Genomic DNA, 17,861 nt, shown 5'->3' with positions numbered 1-17,861 from the left:
GTAGGGCGAGCAGCACTACAAGGCTCCCTGCATGATGTGAGTGGCCTGTCCTGCACAGAGCACAGCAGCCACACGCTGACCGACTTCTCCAGCCCACGTGAAGGGCTGAAGGATTCCAAAGTACTCAGCAGCCACAGCCCGAACCCACCCCAGCTCCCCAGGGGACCACGGGAGGGATCCCACAGCCCTGTCATCGTCCTTCTGGGGCAGGGGATATGTATGGACAAAGCCCCTGGCATGTGGGACCCTCTCCTGTTGGACCCCATCCCACCCTGGGTGACAGCAGGTCTCTGCCAGCACCACAGGGAGAACTGGGAGAGGTGAATCCCTCACTGCAGCCAGAAACCAGGGAAACAAACACTGCCTTTGGCATGGGGCAGCACAAGGGAGCTCAGTTCCCACTCCCAGTCAGATTCAACAGCATCATCCCAGGACTGAAGCACAACAGAGGCACCCAAAAAGCGGCTGCCAACTCTGAGGCTCCATGAGGAAGAAATGCCAAAGCCTCAGAAACCTCTACAGGAGAGCAGGACTCTCGGGCACAGTTGCAAGGACCCAAAAGCACACAAACATCTTTGTGGAGAGCAAAAGGCTCCGACTTAAATCCAGCATTAAAGATAGGGGGGCCATGCAGCGGAGACTGCTCAGCTTCACGGAGCCTCTCCCCCTCCCTGAGCCCAGCTGATGGGAGAGCTCCAGCAAACAGAAGCAGCCCCATCCATGTGCCATGGTTTAACCCCAGCTGGCAACTCAGCACCACGCAGCCACTCGCTCACTCCCCCCACAATGGGATGGGGAAGAGAATCAGAAGAGTAAAAGTGAGAACACTCGTGCGTTGAGATAAAGACAGTTTAATAGGGAAAGCAAGAGCCGTGCATGCAAGCAAAGCAAGGAATTCAGTCACCGCTTCCCATGGGCAGGCGGGTGCTCAGCCATCCCCAGGACAGCCGGGCTCCATCACATGTAACGGTGACTTGGGAAGACAGACGCCATCGCTCCAAATGTCCCCCCCTTCCTTCTTCTTCCCCCAGCTTATATACTGAGCAGGACGTCATATGGTGTGGAATAGCCCTTTGGTCAGTTGGGGTCAGCTGTCCTGGCCGTGTCCCCTCCCAGCTTCTTGTGCCCCTGGCAGAGCTTGGCCAGTCTGAGCATTACCCAGCAACAACCAAAACATCAGGGTGTTATCAGCATTCTTCTAGTACTAAATCCAAAACACAGCACCATACCAGCTACTAGGAAGAAAATTAACTCTGTCCCAGCCGAAACCAGGACAGCATGGAAGAGCCTTGCTGCAAGGGAAGCAGAGATTTGTGCAAGCTTGTTTCTCAAACCCAGTGAACCGGGGGTCCGAGAGCACAAGGGTTAATGGCAGCTCTGTCCCCGAAGGGTGCTCACAGAGCGTAACAGGCTGCCCTCACAGCTTATGGGCTTATGAACCACCAGGAAGGGCAAGGGAAAGATCAGGTGCCTCAAGGGGGGGGATGGCAGTGATGCTGGCTGAGTTTGGAGCGGAGATCGCCTGCTCCAGGCCAGGCTCACCCTAACCTGGAGGCTGTAGAGGGCAACAGGCATGGGAAGGCAGCAGAAGCTAGGGAGGAGACAGTCAGGAGACACAGGCCTGGCCCTCCTGGCGTGGCTGACCCAGCAGCTCCCTCCCTTTCCTCGAGAGCACCCGTCACACTGCTGACAGAGGCCTCGGAGGGAGCTGTCACACCGCTAAATCGGATCAACGGATGCCAGGGCTAAACTGGCCCATTTCCAAACCCAGAGGCTCAGAAATCCAAACAAGCATCTTTGATCTTGATTGGGGGGGGGGGAAAGCAAGAGAAGGAGAGGATGGGGTTTGGGGCTGGAGCTGGGCCACCCTCCTGGCTCAGATACGCCGCAGGGCAGCTGTCGCAGGTTGGCAGCGCTGCGAAAACCGATGCTCACAGATCCTGCCCGCGGGAGGATGGCAAGTGCAAAGCCAGCGATGTCAGTGACTCCCAGCGCTGCTCCCACCTCTGCTCCTCCTCCGGGGCAGAGCTCAGCTCCAGAGCAACCTGCCACTGGGAGCTTTCGGGACAAGCAAGGGCTTAACCCTGCATTAATCTGGAGATCTTGTCCTGTGGAAAGAGCAGCAAAGCTGTTTTCCAGCCGTGGGTCGTCATCCACAGCCACCACTCTTCTGGTGGCTTCTCTGCAGCCACTCTCAAATATTCCAGGTAACAACAAAGGTAGGCAAAAATCTGTTTAATAACCACGTCCTTCCCTAGGTATCTTCCCCCACAGAGGATGGGCAGGCAAAGGAGTGCAATGAGGCCACATGTGTAGGGCCAGGACTGGTGGGAGAGGCAGGCTCAGCCACATGGCAATGAGCCTCGTGCAGAAGACCTCCCAGTGCAGCTCCAGGCACGAGGACCATGATGGAGAAGGGGATGTGGTGACCCACCCAGGTGATGAGGAACATCCTGCTGCTTGCACTGGTATGGGGACAAGAGCAGCAATCCTGCCACCAGCCCGGTGTCAAAGCAAAAGGGAGGCAGGAGATCCCCAGCACGAGCCAGCACGCACAGCAAGGAGCTTTGAAAAAAAAACCCCAGGTCTCTGGAGTGTGTGGCTCAGCACAAACATCTGCTCAGCAGCACCACAGGAGAGGCCCCATGGAAAGGAGTGAGATATTCAACATATGGCTCTGGCAGGGACTGAAAGGGAGCCAGCGGCACGATGACAGCCGCCTGCGGCTGGGCTGGAGGCATCCAGGACACCACTGCTAGTGTCCCAGGGTGCCCAAGGGCAGCTGGGGCTTGGGGAAAGCAAAGTTCCTGTGAGTGACATTTTGACAGGACTCAGGGCCGACACAGGAGAAGGAACATCAGAGTCCTGCTTGAACCCCTGCCTCAAATACAACGGATCAGAAGAGCCAGGGCTCCAGCCTCCCACATCCCTGCTTTCCGTAGGGGAGCTTTAAGGACTCCCCGTACTCTGGCAGCTGGGGCTCAGTGCAAAACTGGAGTTCAGAACAAATCTGATGTTACAGCCTGAGCTGGGTCAGTCACAGCATGACTACTAACACCCAGGAACAAGGCTTCCCCCCTTCCCTTCATCCGAGCTCCACTTCTGCTCCTGCTTACAGGGAAACAGAGTCTTAATTTAACCATGATTAGGATTTAGTAACAAAGCCAGTTAGGAGTGAGCAAGATCAAGAATTTCCACAGCATTGCTCCCCTCTACAGACTTGGTGAAATGCCAAACAGGTCCCAAAGCTAGGACAAGCCCTTAAGCAAGGCCTTGAATTGGGGGTAGAAGTGGTCTCCTATGTCAAGATGGGCAGAGAGCACTGGGAGAGAGCCCAGGGGCCAGCACTGACACTACCTGTGGATGCTGAACTCATTTCTGAGCTCTGCCACTGCCATTTTAAATGCAAACAAAAAGCCACGAGAGCTGGCAGTGGCTCAGTGCAACAGGAGGGGCTGCAGGACCTGAGCTTGGAGGCAGTTTTAGCAGGACCGACAGCTCAGCATCCCTGTGCTCTCTGATGACCTGGAAAAAGGGACATGCGGTTTCCTCTGGCAGGTGTCGAGGTGCCATCTCTCACCCCAATTCCTGGGATGCCAGACTGCCTCTCTCCATCCTCACTGCTCAAGCTCTGCCTCCCTAGCGGCACGGGCAGCAACAGCAGGTTCAGCTGCTCCTGCAGCCTCAACACCTCCCTCGAGCTCTTCCTCACCACAGCAGCAGCTGAAAACAAGCAGTGCTCAGCAATCTGCGGCAGAAGCCATCGATCAGACGGGAGGAGGATCAGCTACGGAGCTGGCAGGGGCCAAAGTGCCCATGCCTGCTGCCAAGTGGCTGAGGCAGCCGCGTTCGTGCAGGAGGCAGGTAGAGCATCGCAGCAGAAGGTGAGCCAGCTTGCCATGGGGGAGAGGGAAAAACACAGCAGTTACATCGATCCCATCTGCCAAGGGCTCACAGCAATCTGCACAGCACCTGGAAGGAGCAGGAAGAGCTTTGCACCCAGACGAGGTGCAAGTACAGGAAAAGCAACAGGTCCTGACTGGCACAGGAGAAGTTCAGAGGAGTTCAGATGCCAGGAGTGGAAGCTCTGGGGAGGAGCTGCTTCTCCCCGCTTCATAGAATAGAATCATAGAATTGCTTTGGTTGGAAAAGACCTTTAAGATCATCAAGTCCAACCTTTAACCTAACCCTGCCATCCCACCACTAAACCCTGTCCCTAAGCACCTCATCTCTCCTTCTTTTAAATACCTCCAGGGATGGGGACTCGACCACCTCCCTGGGCAGCCCATTCCGGTGCCTGACAACCCTTTCTGTGAAGAAGTTGTTCCTAATGTCTAGCCTAAACCTGCCCAGGTGGTATTTTCTGAAGCTGGTCAAAAGGGTACACACACTGGATTCAAGGTGATGCTCGGAAAGAGGAGGGAACCAACATCAATGAGACCATTTCAGTCAGGCCAGGGAGATGAGAGTTAATAATGGGGTCATCCAGTTCCCTAAGCATCCGAAAGAAATAGCTTCCTGCAAATGTTTTTCACTCACTGATCTGTTTACCTGGACAGGCACACACCCTTCCTCCCCACAACTTCTACAGCAAGGATGGAAAGCCACCAAGCCAAAGACACAGCAGCATGGCCCTGCTCCCGAATCCAGCCAAACTGCTCTAACTACCACCCTGAGCAAGCTGTGTTCAATCCCTCTGCATACAAAGGCCTGGGAGTTTGCTGGGTTACTGCTGACTGTTGGGTTCATTGCTTGAGTCAACTTCAATGAAAGGAAGCTGCCAAATTGTTCCCTGAATGTGTTTGATAAGCTACGGACCATCCCCTGCCCAAACCACCCACCTTTTCCCCAGGGACATGCTCTAACCCTTGGTGGGAAGCCAGTCAAGGCCTCTGAAGGAAGTTTTAAGCCTTGGTCTAGTAACTGACATAAGGGAGACACCATCAACCAGACACATTCATCAGCTGATGAGCACCAAGGAGATTTAATTTATCTGTGGAAAAGCTGATTTGTTTGCAAATGCAATGTCTGCCCGAAGCATGGGATGATGGGTTAGAAGTCTACAGCGAACTTGGAGATGGGGACCAGTCTGTTATCAGAGGCGAGACTGCGATGTGAGAAGCCCCCTAGATTGAACAGTAGAAGACCAGGCTGTCAGCCTGGCCTTGTGCTGACAGCTAGCCAAAGTCAACAGCTTGTGAACTCCCACCTCCGCCTGTCAGCTCAGAAGCACACAGTCCCTGGAGAGCTGCGATGGTCCTGCTGAGCCAGCTGCTGTGGGAGGCAGCCCTTCAAAGGCACAGACATCCCAGAGAAGATGGTGGGCAGCTAAGCAGAGGAGCCAGCTGGCAGCACAGCGGGTCCCTTCTAGCACCTTGCAGTCAAAAAAAATACCCGCTCTGAGAAGACAGTAGGGGCAGCAAACCCAAGAGGTTTGAGGATGGAGCCAGTGTTCCACCTTCCCAGAGCCAGCTTTCAAGGAAAGGTGAGGGAAACCTTTCCAGGCCGGTTGTGTACACACCGTTGAATGTGGAAGTACCCTCAGATGACACACAGGTATATGAGCCCTCCATAGCCCTGTGGGTAGGGTGCTCTGGTTGCAGCTGGGACAGAGTTAATTTTCTTCCTAGTAGCTGGTACGGTGCTGTGTTTTGGATTCAGTACTAGAAGAATGCTGATAACACCCTGATGTTTTGGTTGTTGCTGGGTAGTGCTCAGACTGGCCAAGGACTTCTCAGCTCTGCCAGGGGCACAAGAAGCTGGGAGGGGACACGGCCAGGACAGCTGACCCCAACTGATCAAAGGGCTATTCCACACCATATGACGTCCTGCTCAGTATATAAGCTGGGGGAATAAGGACAGGGGGGACATTTGGAGTGATGGCGTCTGTCTTCCCAAGTCACCGTTGTGCGTGACAGAGCCCGGCTGTCCTGGGGATGGCTGAGCACCCGCCTGCCCATGGGAAGCAGTGACTGAATTCCTTGCTTTGCTTGCATGCACGGCTCTTGCTTTCCCTATTAAACTGTCTTTATCTCAGCCCACGAGTGTTCTCACTTTTACTCTTCTGATTCTCTTCCCCATCCCATTGTTGGGGGGAGTGAGTGAGTAGCTGCGTGGTGCTGAGTTGCCAGCTGGGGTTAAATCACGACAGTAGGGGCTGCCTGAGCCACAGATTTCTCCCTTTCCCAAGTGGGATCCACCTTGAAAAATGCAAGCAGAATTTCCTTTGAACAAGAGATTCCCCGTGGAAAGGTGCGCTGTCCCTTGGCATGTGCTGTGCAAAGATTACCAAACTGTGCAAGGTCTCTCTTGGCTCCCCTGCTGCAATGACTCGGGTACAGTGCAGACGTGGTTGATCCAGGGATCCTGAGAATCAGTGATCCAACATGGAGAGCTTCCAGACCTGCCCTGCTCAGCACCAGCTCTTGAGGGACCTGTCAGCAAAGGAGCTGTAGAGCAGCCAGTGCTCCAAACCAGCGACTTAAATCCTGTTGCAAAGGGGTTACGTGACACTGAGCACTGCCAGCCCCTTCCCACATAAATTCGAGGCAATTACTGATCTTCTCAAACTCTGACCACTGCACAGCCAGACCAGGGAGCAGGTAGCCACGGAGACAGCCTGCGACCTAAAGGCTGCTTTGAATCCCAGGCTCTGGGGACAGAAGGGCATGCATGATGTTGCTTGGCCAAATTCAACTCAACAGCTCTCATGCAGAGGTTTTTTTTCCTCCAACGCAAGTTTCAGAGATAGCTGGAAACAGGAAGGCCACATTCAGAGAGGGAGCTTCAGTCAGGGGTGAAAACAGCCCTGGAAGATAGCGAGAAGCACGACTCCAGCAAGAGATGGACAGGCTGGATGCAGCATGAACTCTGCAGCCACATGCAGAGAGAGTTGAGCCCTGCCACCCAGCACGGTACAGGACTGCAATAAATCATGCCAGGTACGTGCAGCAGCTCTGCTGCTTCAGACCAGCTCCCTTCTTGCACAGATAACTCACTGTGAGCACAGCTCTGCTTCTAACCCAATAAATCAAGGCTGAGCAACCAGCCTCCGCCAAGACTAAGTGCCATCAATGCTGCTCAAGCAATAAGGCACAGGAGAAGCCACTCAAAGGGAACCTGCTCAGACCCAACTTGACAGGCTCTTGACCTCCCAGGAAAGGGAATTCACTCCAGCTGGTAGCAGAGCCACATTTTGTGTCTTCTCCTTCAGGCTGTGAGGAGCAACAGCACTTCCTAGGGATCAATCCTGACCACACCGGCTACCACAGTGGAAACCAAGGTGGCTTAGCACTTTGCAATGTCCTCGGAAGAGGCGGATCAGTACTAGTTTACAAAGCCTCAGTTAGATAGTGGAAGGCTTCCACTGACTTCAACAAGCTTTGGATCAGACCTTAAAAATATTTGTTCAACAGGATTTCTCTGTCGCCAAGAGAGTCTTATAAATTCCTTTTTCCTTCTCTTTACAGTGAAAACTAAGACCCTTTAGGCACAGGGATTACAGCATCCCAGCATTAATGTCAACCCCAGAACACAGCTAGAGCTGCAGAAAGAATAAAAATGCTATGGGTGGAAATGACTTGATCTCTGGCTAAAAGCAACTGGCTGACAAGAAAGCCAAAAGCAGCAGGGAGAAGTCAATTTGCTTTCTGCAACTCTCAGCTTGAGAAACACACCTGTACTAGCAGCACAGGACATGAATCTTTATTTAAATAGTTTATTTTACATTCTCAGCAGGGTCTCTCTATACTTCACTCCTTCCTCCTAGAACAAGAACTAGCTCCAAGCCCAAGCTTTGAGAGCAAGACACCCTCCCTCCCCCAACTCTGTATATCAGGGCTTCGCCTAAACTCCCCTAAAAGACCCCATTCTCCTCCAAGCTGCAAGGATGTTAAGTACATTCAAATGCAAATACACCCTCAGCACTTCAACTTCCGTGGAGCTCAGCAAGGTTATGAAACTGAATTCACTGTATCTTTGCTGCCTGATTGAATTAAGAGGTCAAGATGCATCTCCAGCCTGGCACAAGCCCTGAAGGAAAAACACATCATCCCCTCTAGCGAGGCAAGTTTTTCCTGATGCCAGCACTTCACACCATTTCAAACATCGTGGTCAAGAGGCAGCACCGTGCTTCAAACAGCAAATGTCACTTACCAACATACTCAGAGAGGAACACAACAAAGAACGGAGTGACCAGGTCATTGATTCCCTGTACATAGCCGCTGGCTGGGTGTCGAATGGCCCAGATAAACAGGATTCTTTCAAAGATCTAGGGAAGAATGAGGGAAAGCAGGTACCTGCATTAGCCGTGCACAAAGGAAAGGCAGAAAAGCATAACTGCTAAGCTCAGGGAGCAGAGATCATGCGCCAACAGGCTTTTCTGCAGAAATACGGGTAAGACAAGAAGCATACAAGTCCTGGGAGAGACTCCTGTATGATCCACAGGTCCCACACACAGGCCAGCCCACACTTCATAGAACGAGGCAGCCCAGGCTCCTCCTCAAAGCCTCCGCTTGAAGAAATGCAGACCCAGCTTTTCAAGATCCAGGTGGCTTAAGACCCTTACACGCACAGGACAGGGCTGCCTATCAGCAGAGCAGCACGCCTTGCTGAACATCACACGGGCTGTTTTCTGTTATCAGCACAGTACTCCCAGCAAAACATCACAGATTGGGAAAATTCCTAGCAGAGCAGCCTCCCCCAACAATCAATGTGTTGCTTCCAGACTGCCCCAGGCCCAGGACACCACGCTCTGACATACCACATACACATGGCTGAGCTTGTTTCCAAAGAGGACAAGATGCCCAAAGCTCCTGTCCACCTCTCAAACCCATCCCTGCCCGGGTTTCTCACATACTACTTCATACAAAAGAGGTTTTGTAACAAAACAGAACTGATCTGTTCTGGTTCAAATGCCTTGAATTTGTCGCAAAACAAAAGCTTCGGGTCTTTTACCAACTCTTGGCTACACCTTGCCACAAAAGAGCTGATCTCCTAAACTCTGAGCTCCAAGCCTGATGTCTTTCAGAAACATGGGACAAGAGCAGTTTCAGCAGGTATTTGCATCAGAAGCTGTCAGCCAGGGAAGTTTCCCCACAAAGCTAACTCACGAGTGGCAGTGCTGGTCTAACTCCACACACACCCCCCCACGGCAAATGTGGGGCAGGAGCTTCACTCCCCCTTACCTCCTGGACGAGCGGCTGCTGGAAGAGGGGGATGAGTGGGTTGGTCCTTGGGATGTCGATGTGGATCTGGAAGAGAGCGTGGGTTACACACACCAGCCGTGCTTTTCAGGGGCACAATAACTCCTCACAGGCTAACAGAGGGGAATCCACCGCTCAGCGTCCCCCCCCAGGCAAGATCTGCACTTGCTAACAAGCACAATGAGGGCTATGGATAACAACTGCACTGAGAAAGTCATCTACAGTTTTATCTCCACTCTCCTCTGCTCAGGTGTGGGCAGGTGGCCAGAGCTGGGAAAGAGCTGGGGTCTGAAATCTAGTTATTAGGTCAGTTTAGGGAAGGTGTAAACGAATACCCGTAAGACAATGGACAGAAACATGGTGCCCTGTCCCCAAGGAGAAGACTCCTAATAGCTACAGCTAGAGGAAGTCCTAGCATGACCCCAACTGCAAGAGGGAGAAAAGGGATATACCAAGGCAGAAAGGCCAGGCAAGAGGCAGAGGGCTCGTACCTGTCGGTAGGTGTCTTGATGGTGTTCCTCATTCCGGGAATCGTAATACTGCTGGATGAAGCCAAAGTACTCCTCCCGCTTACGCTGCAAAGTCAGCTTTCGCCGCTCCATGTTTGCGGGGAGATAACCCTGCGGCAGGAAAACCCATGTCAGGGCAGACCCTCTTCCCCCCCCACAAACCAGCCCCTGAAATCCTGCCAGTCAGCTGCACACCTGGAAGCATCAGGCACAGAGGCTCAGGAGCTAGTGAAAGAGCTTTCATGGGGTTTGGTTTTCCCAGCCCCTGATGCCTTTGCTGATCTTGGAGCAACCCAACCTTATGGGATTCAGTTTCCCAAAACAGAGCAAGCCATACATTTCCAGCACCAGTGTGGGCTTTGTGCTCAAAGAGGATGTAGCAATTACACTCCCCGAGCAAAAAAAAAAAAAAAAACCAACCTACAGCTCATCTGTAGGCTGGGCACATTTACAACATGAGCAAACCTGGTTACGGGACACACGAAGATCTAGGAGCACATGCCCCTGGCTTGGCACATTCCCCCCAAACTCCTGCGTCACAGGTCCAAGTACTTACTGAGAGGAGACGCCACGTCACGGGCCGGACCTCTCTGGGCACACCAGGCCAGCTGCATTTCCTCAGCTCATCTGCAAACGGACAGTGGTGGCAATGGATTAGATCCTAGGCACGTCCAGGCACCACTACACCTAGAAGGAGAGGAAAGCCCAGTCTGCTCCTGCAGGCTCTGGAGACACTGAGCCTCCAGGAAGGCTCCACATTTGCAATGACTGGGGACGTGGGTCTGCAGCAGGGGGAGCAGAGATGCTTTCAGCTCAGCCTGGGCACAGGACTGGTGGCTGCTGGAGCCTCAGTTCTCATGCAGAGCCCAACAGCCCCCAGTGATCATGACCATCATTTCTGAGATGGAGAAAGACTGGAAACAGACAGGTAGCTGGTGGAGGCCGTAACCATCTGCCAACAGAGCAGTTTGTGCAACTATCCCACTGCAAGGTAGTCATTTATTCCACCCTGGAGCAGACCAGATTGCAACCTAAAGCAGGCAGCAGGCCCCTTCTACCTTCCCCTTCCCACCCACAGACACCCCCATTTTGCCACACTCACCCAGGTCCGTGTTGTGGCTGGAAAGGAGCTGCCGAAACTTTTCCAGGCGGGTTTTCTCCCTCACTGTCATGGGGGGAGCACCCGAAGCATTTTGGTCAGAGATTCGGGCGACGAGTGGAATGACAGGCCGAAGGGGAAGGGACTGCTGCTTCTGAAGGGGGGTCCGCACACAGGCCTCCTCTGCAAGGGATAGATGCTGCAGTGAGGCAGGGAAGGAGACCGCACTTCTCCAACCCTACCTCCCTCCTCTGGCCACTGACAGAGACTTGCCACTGCAGATTTCACCCTTCTCTTCCCCAGCCCCAGCAAACAGAGCATCGCTGACCCACTCCAAGGGATCAGCCAGTTCAGAGGCATCTGTCATGGCTCTTCCATCATTTATCCCCCATTTCTCCTTCCCTGTCTTCCTCCTGCATTCAGACACCTAGCTGCCAGGGGATCAGACTTCCCTCTTCACATGGGAAGCCATGGGCAGAAGGATACAGGAGATGAGGCAGGAGGAGCCCATGGGAATCCCAGAGGAACTGACCTTCAGATCTGCCCTGCTTGTCTCTGATCTAAATAGTGATCAAGCTAATTGCTAGCGCAGAGAGGAGGCGATGGGCTGCCAATGCCACCTGCTGGCAGCAGGGACCTGCTGGGTTACTTCCACAGCACAGGCAGCCATCTGCCTGCGAGAAGGTAGAGCGAGCAGGGGCTTGATGCTGCCCAGTTCCCTGCCCAAGCTGTACCGACCTGGGCTCTACAGGGCCTCATCCAGACCTTTACTAAGAGCAGCACACTGGGCCACAAAGGAAGCAGACAGTGAGCAACCCTGAGCAAGAACTTAACAGCTCTCCAAAATCCCTTAGCACCCAGAACATGGGATCCTCTGATACTGATGTGCCTGTGTGCAGGATACTGAGCAGCAGAGGAGACTGAAGCATTAAGGCCAGGACTCCACAAATGGTTCCTTGGAGTGCAGGATACTACAAGGAGGCAAAAGCCTCTGTTGGGCTTACGGGCTGTGCCACAGCCTCTTGTACGTAACACGTGAGTAGGAGCAACTGGCTGAGTTCAGCAGTCAACCAGGAGAGCACCGGAGCAGGAGACTGCTCCTGAAGACAGCTCTTACCAGATGTCCTGGAGAGCTGGGCCTCGCTGCTGGATTTGATGACCTTGCAGTTGGTGGGCATGTCACTGAGAGCAGACTGGGCCCGCTCAGGTTTTGCCCTCAGCTTGCTGTGGTTCTCCAGAACTTGGGCTGCCGTGGCCTTGGCCACTTTAGAGTTCAGAGTTTGCAAAGAAGAAGAGGAGGAAGAGAAGTCCTCATCTTCATCATCACCGATGTCCCAGGCATCACTGGTGTTGCGGGCAAACTCATGAAAGCTGGAGGCCTTCTTGCTTTTCATAGGCAGCGCATTGGCCTTGGAGCGGTCCTTGATGAAGCTGGGAGCCAGATAGAAACAGTGTCAGAGCAATGCTGCCAGACAAGCCCATTTTCTTTCTTTCCTTATGTCCTTACTCCAATCAGCCAGTCCCTTTTTCCAGTTTCCCCATTCCTCCTCCCAAACCCAAGGAACATGTTAAGTCTCTTCAGCCTGCCAGGAGACAGAGTCCGAGCTGGTGTGATGGCAGGGCACAGAGGCCACAGTGCCAGCAGATAGCTGGAGAGGCGCCAGGCTTCCCAGCTCAGAAGGGCAAAGGGGAGAGACGTACAATTCCTCCAGCTCTGCCTCCCCCCACCCTGCAGAAAACAGGTAGATTAACACCCAAATAAATAAAAAAAAAAGTCTTGCAACCTGGGGAGAGGCATGTCAGAGGTGAGAGGAGCCAGTCTGTGCTCACGGACACTCCTGATGCAGCTGCAATGGGTCCCAGCAGACAGAGCAGCCTGGTTCTTTTCTCAGGCACAGAAGCCTTTGCATTTACCCTTAAGCTACAGGAGTCAAAGTCCACCACCTGAAGCGTCATAGAAAAAGGGAACCTTCACCGCTACACAGCATGAGATAGAGACAAGGAGGCAGTTCAGATCAGCTCTGCCTTTTCCTGCTGGGAAGGGTGCTGCGATTCTGCAGCCTCGCAGCTGCTGGGCAGCTTTACCTCCCCTTCCCTTAATTCTTCTGTCTCCAAAGGGGAGCAGAGGGCTGACACCACTGCTAAAAAATATGCCTGTCTCCTTTGATGTGGCTGGTACAATACAGATTTCTGGCCATAATGGCACCAGCAGATAAACGTTCCCTGCAAGCTTTCGCACAACTCAAGACATCACTGCACACCACTGCTGCCCTTCTTCGCTGGGACATCACAGTGCCAGAGGATGCCAGAGACCTCCACCTACCGCAGGACTGAGCCAAAAACCTGCAAAGCCTCATGGCCTGCATCCCCAGAAGAGAAACACTTACTTCTTGGTGAGCTGAGGATCCAGCGGAGGATGCTGTGCTCCATAGACAGGTTGAATGCTGCAGGAAGAGGATAGAAGAAAAAAAAAAAAACCAACAATGGAAAAAGTCACAGAACACCCATGAATAATCTCAGCCTAGTCTGGGGTCACACTTCTTGCCTGCTGTTGGCAGCTGAATACAGACCAAAAGCAACATCAATGACCTTCTGTCTTCAAAGCCTTAGATCCAAAGTGCCACATTTGGCTGAAGATTTGTTCTTTGCAGCAGCAAAGAGAAGCCTTGTTTAAACTCTTAGGCTCTCCCCAGCCTGAGCTGGGATTTGAGATCTGCTCTTTTCTGCACCACCGATTCACTCTGAGCGACCACGTGTCCCAGTCCCCCTGCCTTATACACTGGCGTTCATTCTCTTTTCCATCAAGGGGATTTCCAGGTAATTCACACTTCCAAGCCCTGTGGGACAGGAAGCCAACGACACTGGGGCTCCTCCACAACACACCTTTAAAGGTCTGAACCCCACCCTGGCTCTCAGGCTTCTAGCCAACACTACAGTGAAGCAGCGGCATGGTTTGACTCAGGTCCAAATCGCAGCTTAATCGACTACCTCCTACGTGGCCTGAAACAAGTCACCACATCTCAGTCCCTCGGCTCCCCTCCCCGTGGAATGGGACTAGTGGGGCAGGGAGCCCAAGGGCTGCAGGCACTACATGGAGAGCATCACCTCGAAGAGGAGCTACTAGATGAGGGCTCATCACTAGTTTTACAGGCTCTGGATGCAAGAGAGGGATCCTGAGTTATTACCTCCATTTAGGTAACTATTCACAGTCAGCCCACCCCAAAAAACCATCTCTGGAAAAAAAGTCCTCCCCATCCCCTGGTACAGAGCACAGCCCCGCATCCCATGGAGGAGACAAGGGCCCATTCAGAGCTGGCACACAAGGGACAGGCTCCTCTTGGGTCCACAGAGTTGGCCTGGTTTCCAGGAGCTGCAGATGGTGACCGGCACTAAAACGAGCAGAGCCCAGCCATGTAGGAGGGGAATGGCAGCCTGGTGCAGCTGGAAAGCATGCTGGGAACCAGTCGATGCTGGGGAGGCAGCAGCAACAGGCCCAGCTGGCAGGGGAGAGATGCAGAGATCCAGGGCAGAGGCTGGAAACAACCACAGCAGAGAGATCCTGGTGGTGAAGGCCAGCGAGGGGTGGGCTCACCGCTGCAGCGGCCGTCCCTCGTGGCTAGAAACGCTGAAAAGGCTCACTGTGTTTACCCACCAGCAATCAAGCCTAGGAAAGAGTTTGCTGACTAATTAGCATCTAGGAGTCAGGACAGCTATTAAGCGGAGGCACCCCCGTGGGTGGGCATAGCAAGCAGATTATCAGGAGTAAGAAAAACAACCCCTCCAGATCAGCGCTGCTTCCCAATGACTCATGGCAGCTCCTTGCAGGAGAGGAGCTGGCAGAGCCTCTCCGATACCCAGCACCAAGCTCGCACCGTCTCGTGACGGCAGTCTCACTGCTGCTCCTCTCCGCGCAGGGATCCACGCGCTGCCGACGGGTGACTGCTATGATTCACGTGCAAAGGCCTGAAGTTCACAAGCCAAACGAACGATGTGTGTAGGACACAGAGGAGGGGATGTGGCAGCCAGCTCTGGGTGAAGAAACTCTTTCCTGGGGCTCTGAAGCAATCGGCCGATGCCTTCACTGGCTAACGGCAGTTAGGGGTCCCACCTCCCAAGCAGCTCTTTTTAAAGAATGTGAACCCAGGCTCCCCCAAACAAAGCATGCCAAGCCGATCTAATTGCACAGCTCATCAGCCTGCACTCCCGCACGAGCAGCTGAAGCCGACAGTCTCATTTCCAGCCGGCTACAGAGGCAGGGCCGACCAGCACCATCCTGCACTGGTGAACTCCAGCTCCTTGTTTGTCCCATCTTTGCCGATTCTCTGCCCTATCCACATATGCAGAGGGTGTAACGGGCTGGACAGGAGGAGTGTAAAAGCTCCGAGGTGTGCAACAGGTGACTAAACACAGGAGCAGATGCACAGCTGCCAGACCGCAAGTTTGTGCCGCAGTGTCTGCGGTACCCTCGATGTTTGACCCTGCTCCTTTAGCTCACGCCTCTGTAGCTGACTCCCAGCAGATCCTACAGCTCCACACAAAGGTGCATTACAACATCCTACTTTTACAGCTGAGAAAATTGAGGTGGGGGAGTGATACCATCACGTGGTGCTCAGTAAGTTTATTTACTCACTCTTGTCTGGTTTTCCCTGATGCAGCTTGGCCAGATGAATCTGCTGTCTCCCAGGCTTAACTCCCTGTCTGGAACTGTCTTCACCTGACTTTTGCATGGACTGAAAGCTCAGGGCAGGCTCTACCTCTCAGCAAACACACCACCGAGTCAGGAGCTGAGACCTAAGCTGATGCTGTGCTTCCAAAGTGCCTGGACAAGTCCTCTGTCCTGTCTCAGTTTAAGCTCTTTGGGACAGGCATTTCTTGTAACCTGTATGTTCAGCGTCTGGTACAACGGCCATGGTATCTGCGTTACACTGCTCACGTGGAGATCACTGCAGGGTGTGGGTTATTGACACTGCAGCAGAAAGCACATCCACGAAACCTCAGTGCCACTTTGGACACAGAACTTATTTATTCCCAGTCGGCTGTTTCTCCCCTTTTAAAACAGCATTAAAATATCCTCCCCGCAGCAGGGCTGCCCATCTCTCTAAAGATCAGGAAATAAACAACCCATCACACAGGGTAACACACCAGCCCAACCTGCCAACGCATCACCAGGAAATTACTGGAGCGAGAATTCCCGATGCAAAAACCACAGGGCAGTATTGGAAACATGAAACAACATTTACTAGTTCTGCCACCCTAAAGCTACAGGGGAAAAAGCACCAACTAAAAGCTAATACAACTGAGTGACCAAATGCACAAAGTGTCATGGAAAAAGAGCTAATGCAATCTCCAAATCTTTACAAAGCCTCCCTCTGCCAGCTTGTCAGGGCAAAGAAAGGAGAGAGCCAAGAATCTGTATGGGAAAAGCTCTCAGAGCTGAGACAAAAAAAAGAAAGGGAGCTTCACATCTAGTGACCATGGATGCAGCACATCACACCTCCACCTTTCGTGGTTGTGTGGCCCAAGACCTGTCGGTAACTGTCCCTGGAAAGGACTGGCACGCAGGGTATTTAGAGGCGGTAACAAGGCTCCTGGATAGCAGGGTATCTGCCAAGCAGCCAGTTAGGAGGAGGGGAGAACTTTGCCAAAACCTTGACATTAGAGTGTGTTGTCTAGGCAGGACCTGCTGCCTCCCAGACCGGTTCACCTGGTTTGAGCTTTCCAAGCCAAAGCTCAAAGTCACCCACTGCAGAAGACAGATGCTGTCTAAGACCACCAGCTGGGAGCACGGCTGTGACCTCCAGGTAAGGGATGGGAGCAATCGGGAGAGAAAATGACCGAGGAAGAACACGGGATTTTCTTCCCCCATAAGCAGAAGAGGAGGAACGTGTAGTGCTCGTTGCTTTCCCTTTGCTTGACGCAGACTTGGATTGTCCCACCAACCTGAGGGAGCCGGCACAGTGACAAAGAACCGAGTGAAAGCACATTAGAAAGAGAGATTTAACTGGCCTAGCAGGATTTAAAGCCAACTAAGCATTTCAAATTGCGTCCGCACACCAGGAGGGGAAGGGCAGGGTTCAGATAAGGCAAACAAGAACAAACGTGAGGAGCACCATATGGGAACAGCACCTGTGGAAGCCTCCCCAGAGAGGTGGGTGCCCTCTCCCCATGGGAACCTTGCTTCCCAGGCCTTGTAGGGAGCACCTCCTTCATCAGCACCAGCCTCTTCTTCCTAAACACGGCTTGAAGCAGACATTTCACTTGTTTCTCCTGTCCCTGGGTGAGTGCGGGTGCCTCGACAGGAACCGGGACATCACAGATGGAGGAACCGAAGCAGGCGAGGTGCACACAGAAAGCCCCCTCGTCCTGAGCAGAGGTGGACCAGGAGTGACACCCCGCATGGCGGAGGATAACAGGGGGGCAGGTGCATTGGCGGGAGCACCTGTATGGGACAGACTTGCTGCCACCCAAGGCGACACTTCTGAGGGCTTTGGGAAGGGATGAGGTTTATTCAACATCAGTGGGAAGGAGGATGGTATAGCCCTGGCTCCGAGGCCACCCCAGGGGGGCCTTCAAGGCCCTGGCCCCCTCCACCCCGCTTCGCCTGGGGCAGAGGGTGCACACAGGGGTCTCCACAGCCCCCCCAGGGCCCGCCCTGCCCTACAGATGAGGGGGCAATCCTGGCCCTACCCTCATCCCTTATGCAGGAGGAATTCTTCCAGCAAAATCCCACCTGCCCCATAGCCTGGGGAGCCCCTGGCATCCCCCCTGTTGCAGGGGAGCCCCCAGCCAGCTGCCCTGCCCCACAGCCGAAGTAGAGACCCCTGGCAGCCCCCCACCCTTGCAGGGGGGTACCCCGGGGCCCCCAGCCCCATGGCCAGGGTGGGCGCCCCTGACAGCCCCTTCCCAAAGCAGAGGGGCTGCTGCAGCTCCCCCACCCAACGCCCCCCAGCTGGGGACGGGGGCTGCGGCCCTTGCACCCCTTCCCCGGAGGGCGGAGGGGGGACACACACACACACACCGATGCCGGCCGGGCCGGGCCCGCGCTCACCT

General features: G+C 53.8%; 1 protein-coding gene across 1 annotated transcript in view; it reads right to left on the bottom strand.

The window, feature by feature from the left end:
* TBC1D22B (TBC1 domain family member 22B) overlaps nt 1-17,861 on the bottom strand; it is a 26,804-nt gene that overhangs the window by 2,692 nt on the left and 6,251 nt on the right. Inside the window, exons 3-9 of the mRNA XM_009638233.2 lie at nt 13,199-13,255; nt 11,929-12,242; nt 10,815-10,994; nt 10,269-10,339; nt 9,695-9,823; nt 9,186-9,251; nt 8,155-8,269 (exon numbers count right to left, since the gene is read on the bottom strand). Coding sequence (XP_009636528.1) covers nt 8,155-8,269; nt 9,186-9,251; nt 9,695-9,823; nt 10,269-10,339; nt 10,815-10,994; nt 11,929-12,242; nt 13,199-13,255 — 932 coding nt within the window. The remainder of the gene's footprint in view (nt 1-8,154; nt 8,270-9,185; nt 9,252-9,694; nt 9,824-10,268; nt 10,340-10,814; nt 10,995-11,928; nt 12,243-13,198; nt 13,256-17,861) is intronic.

This window comes from Egretta garzetta, unplaced genomic scaffold (assembly GCF_000687185.1).
Source record: "Egretta garzetta isolate BGI_Z169 unplaced genomic scaffold, ASM68718v1 scaffold105, whole genome shotgun sequence".
NCBI classification, from domain to species: domain Eukaryota; kingdom Metazoa; phylum Chordata; class Aves; order Pelecaniformes; family Ardeidae; genus Egretta; species Egretta garzetta.
This window is presented reverse-complemented; position numbering and strand designations above follow the sequence as displayed.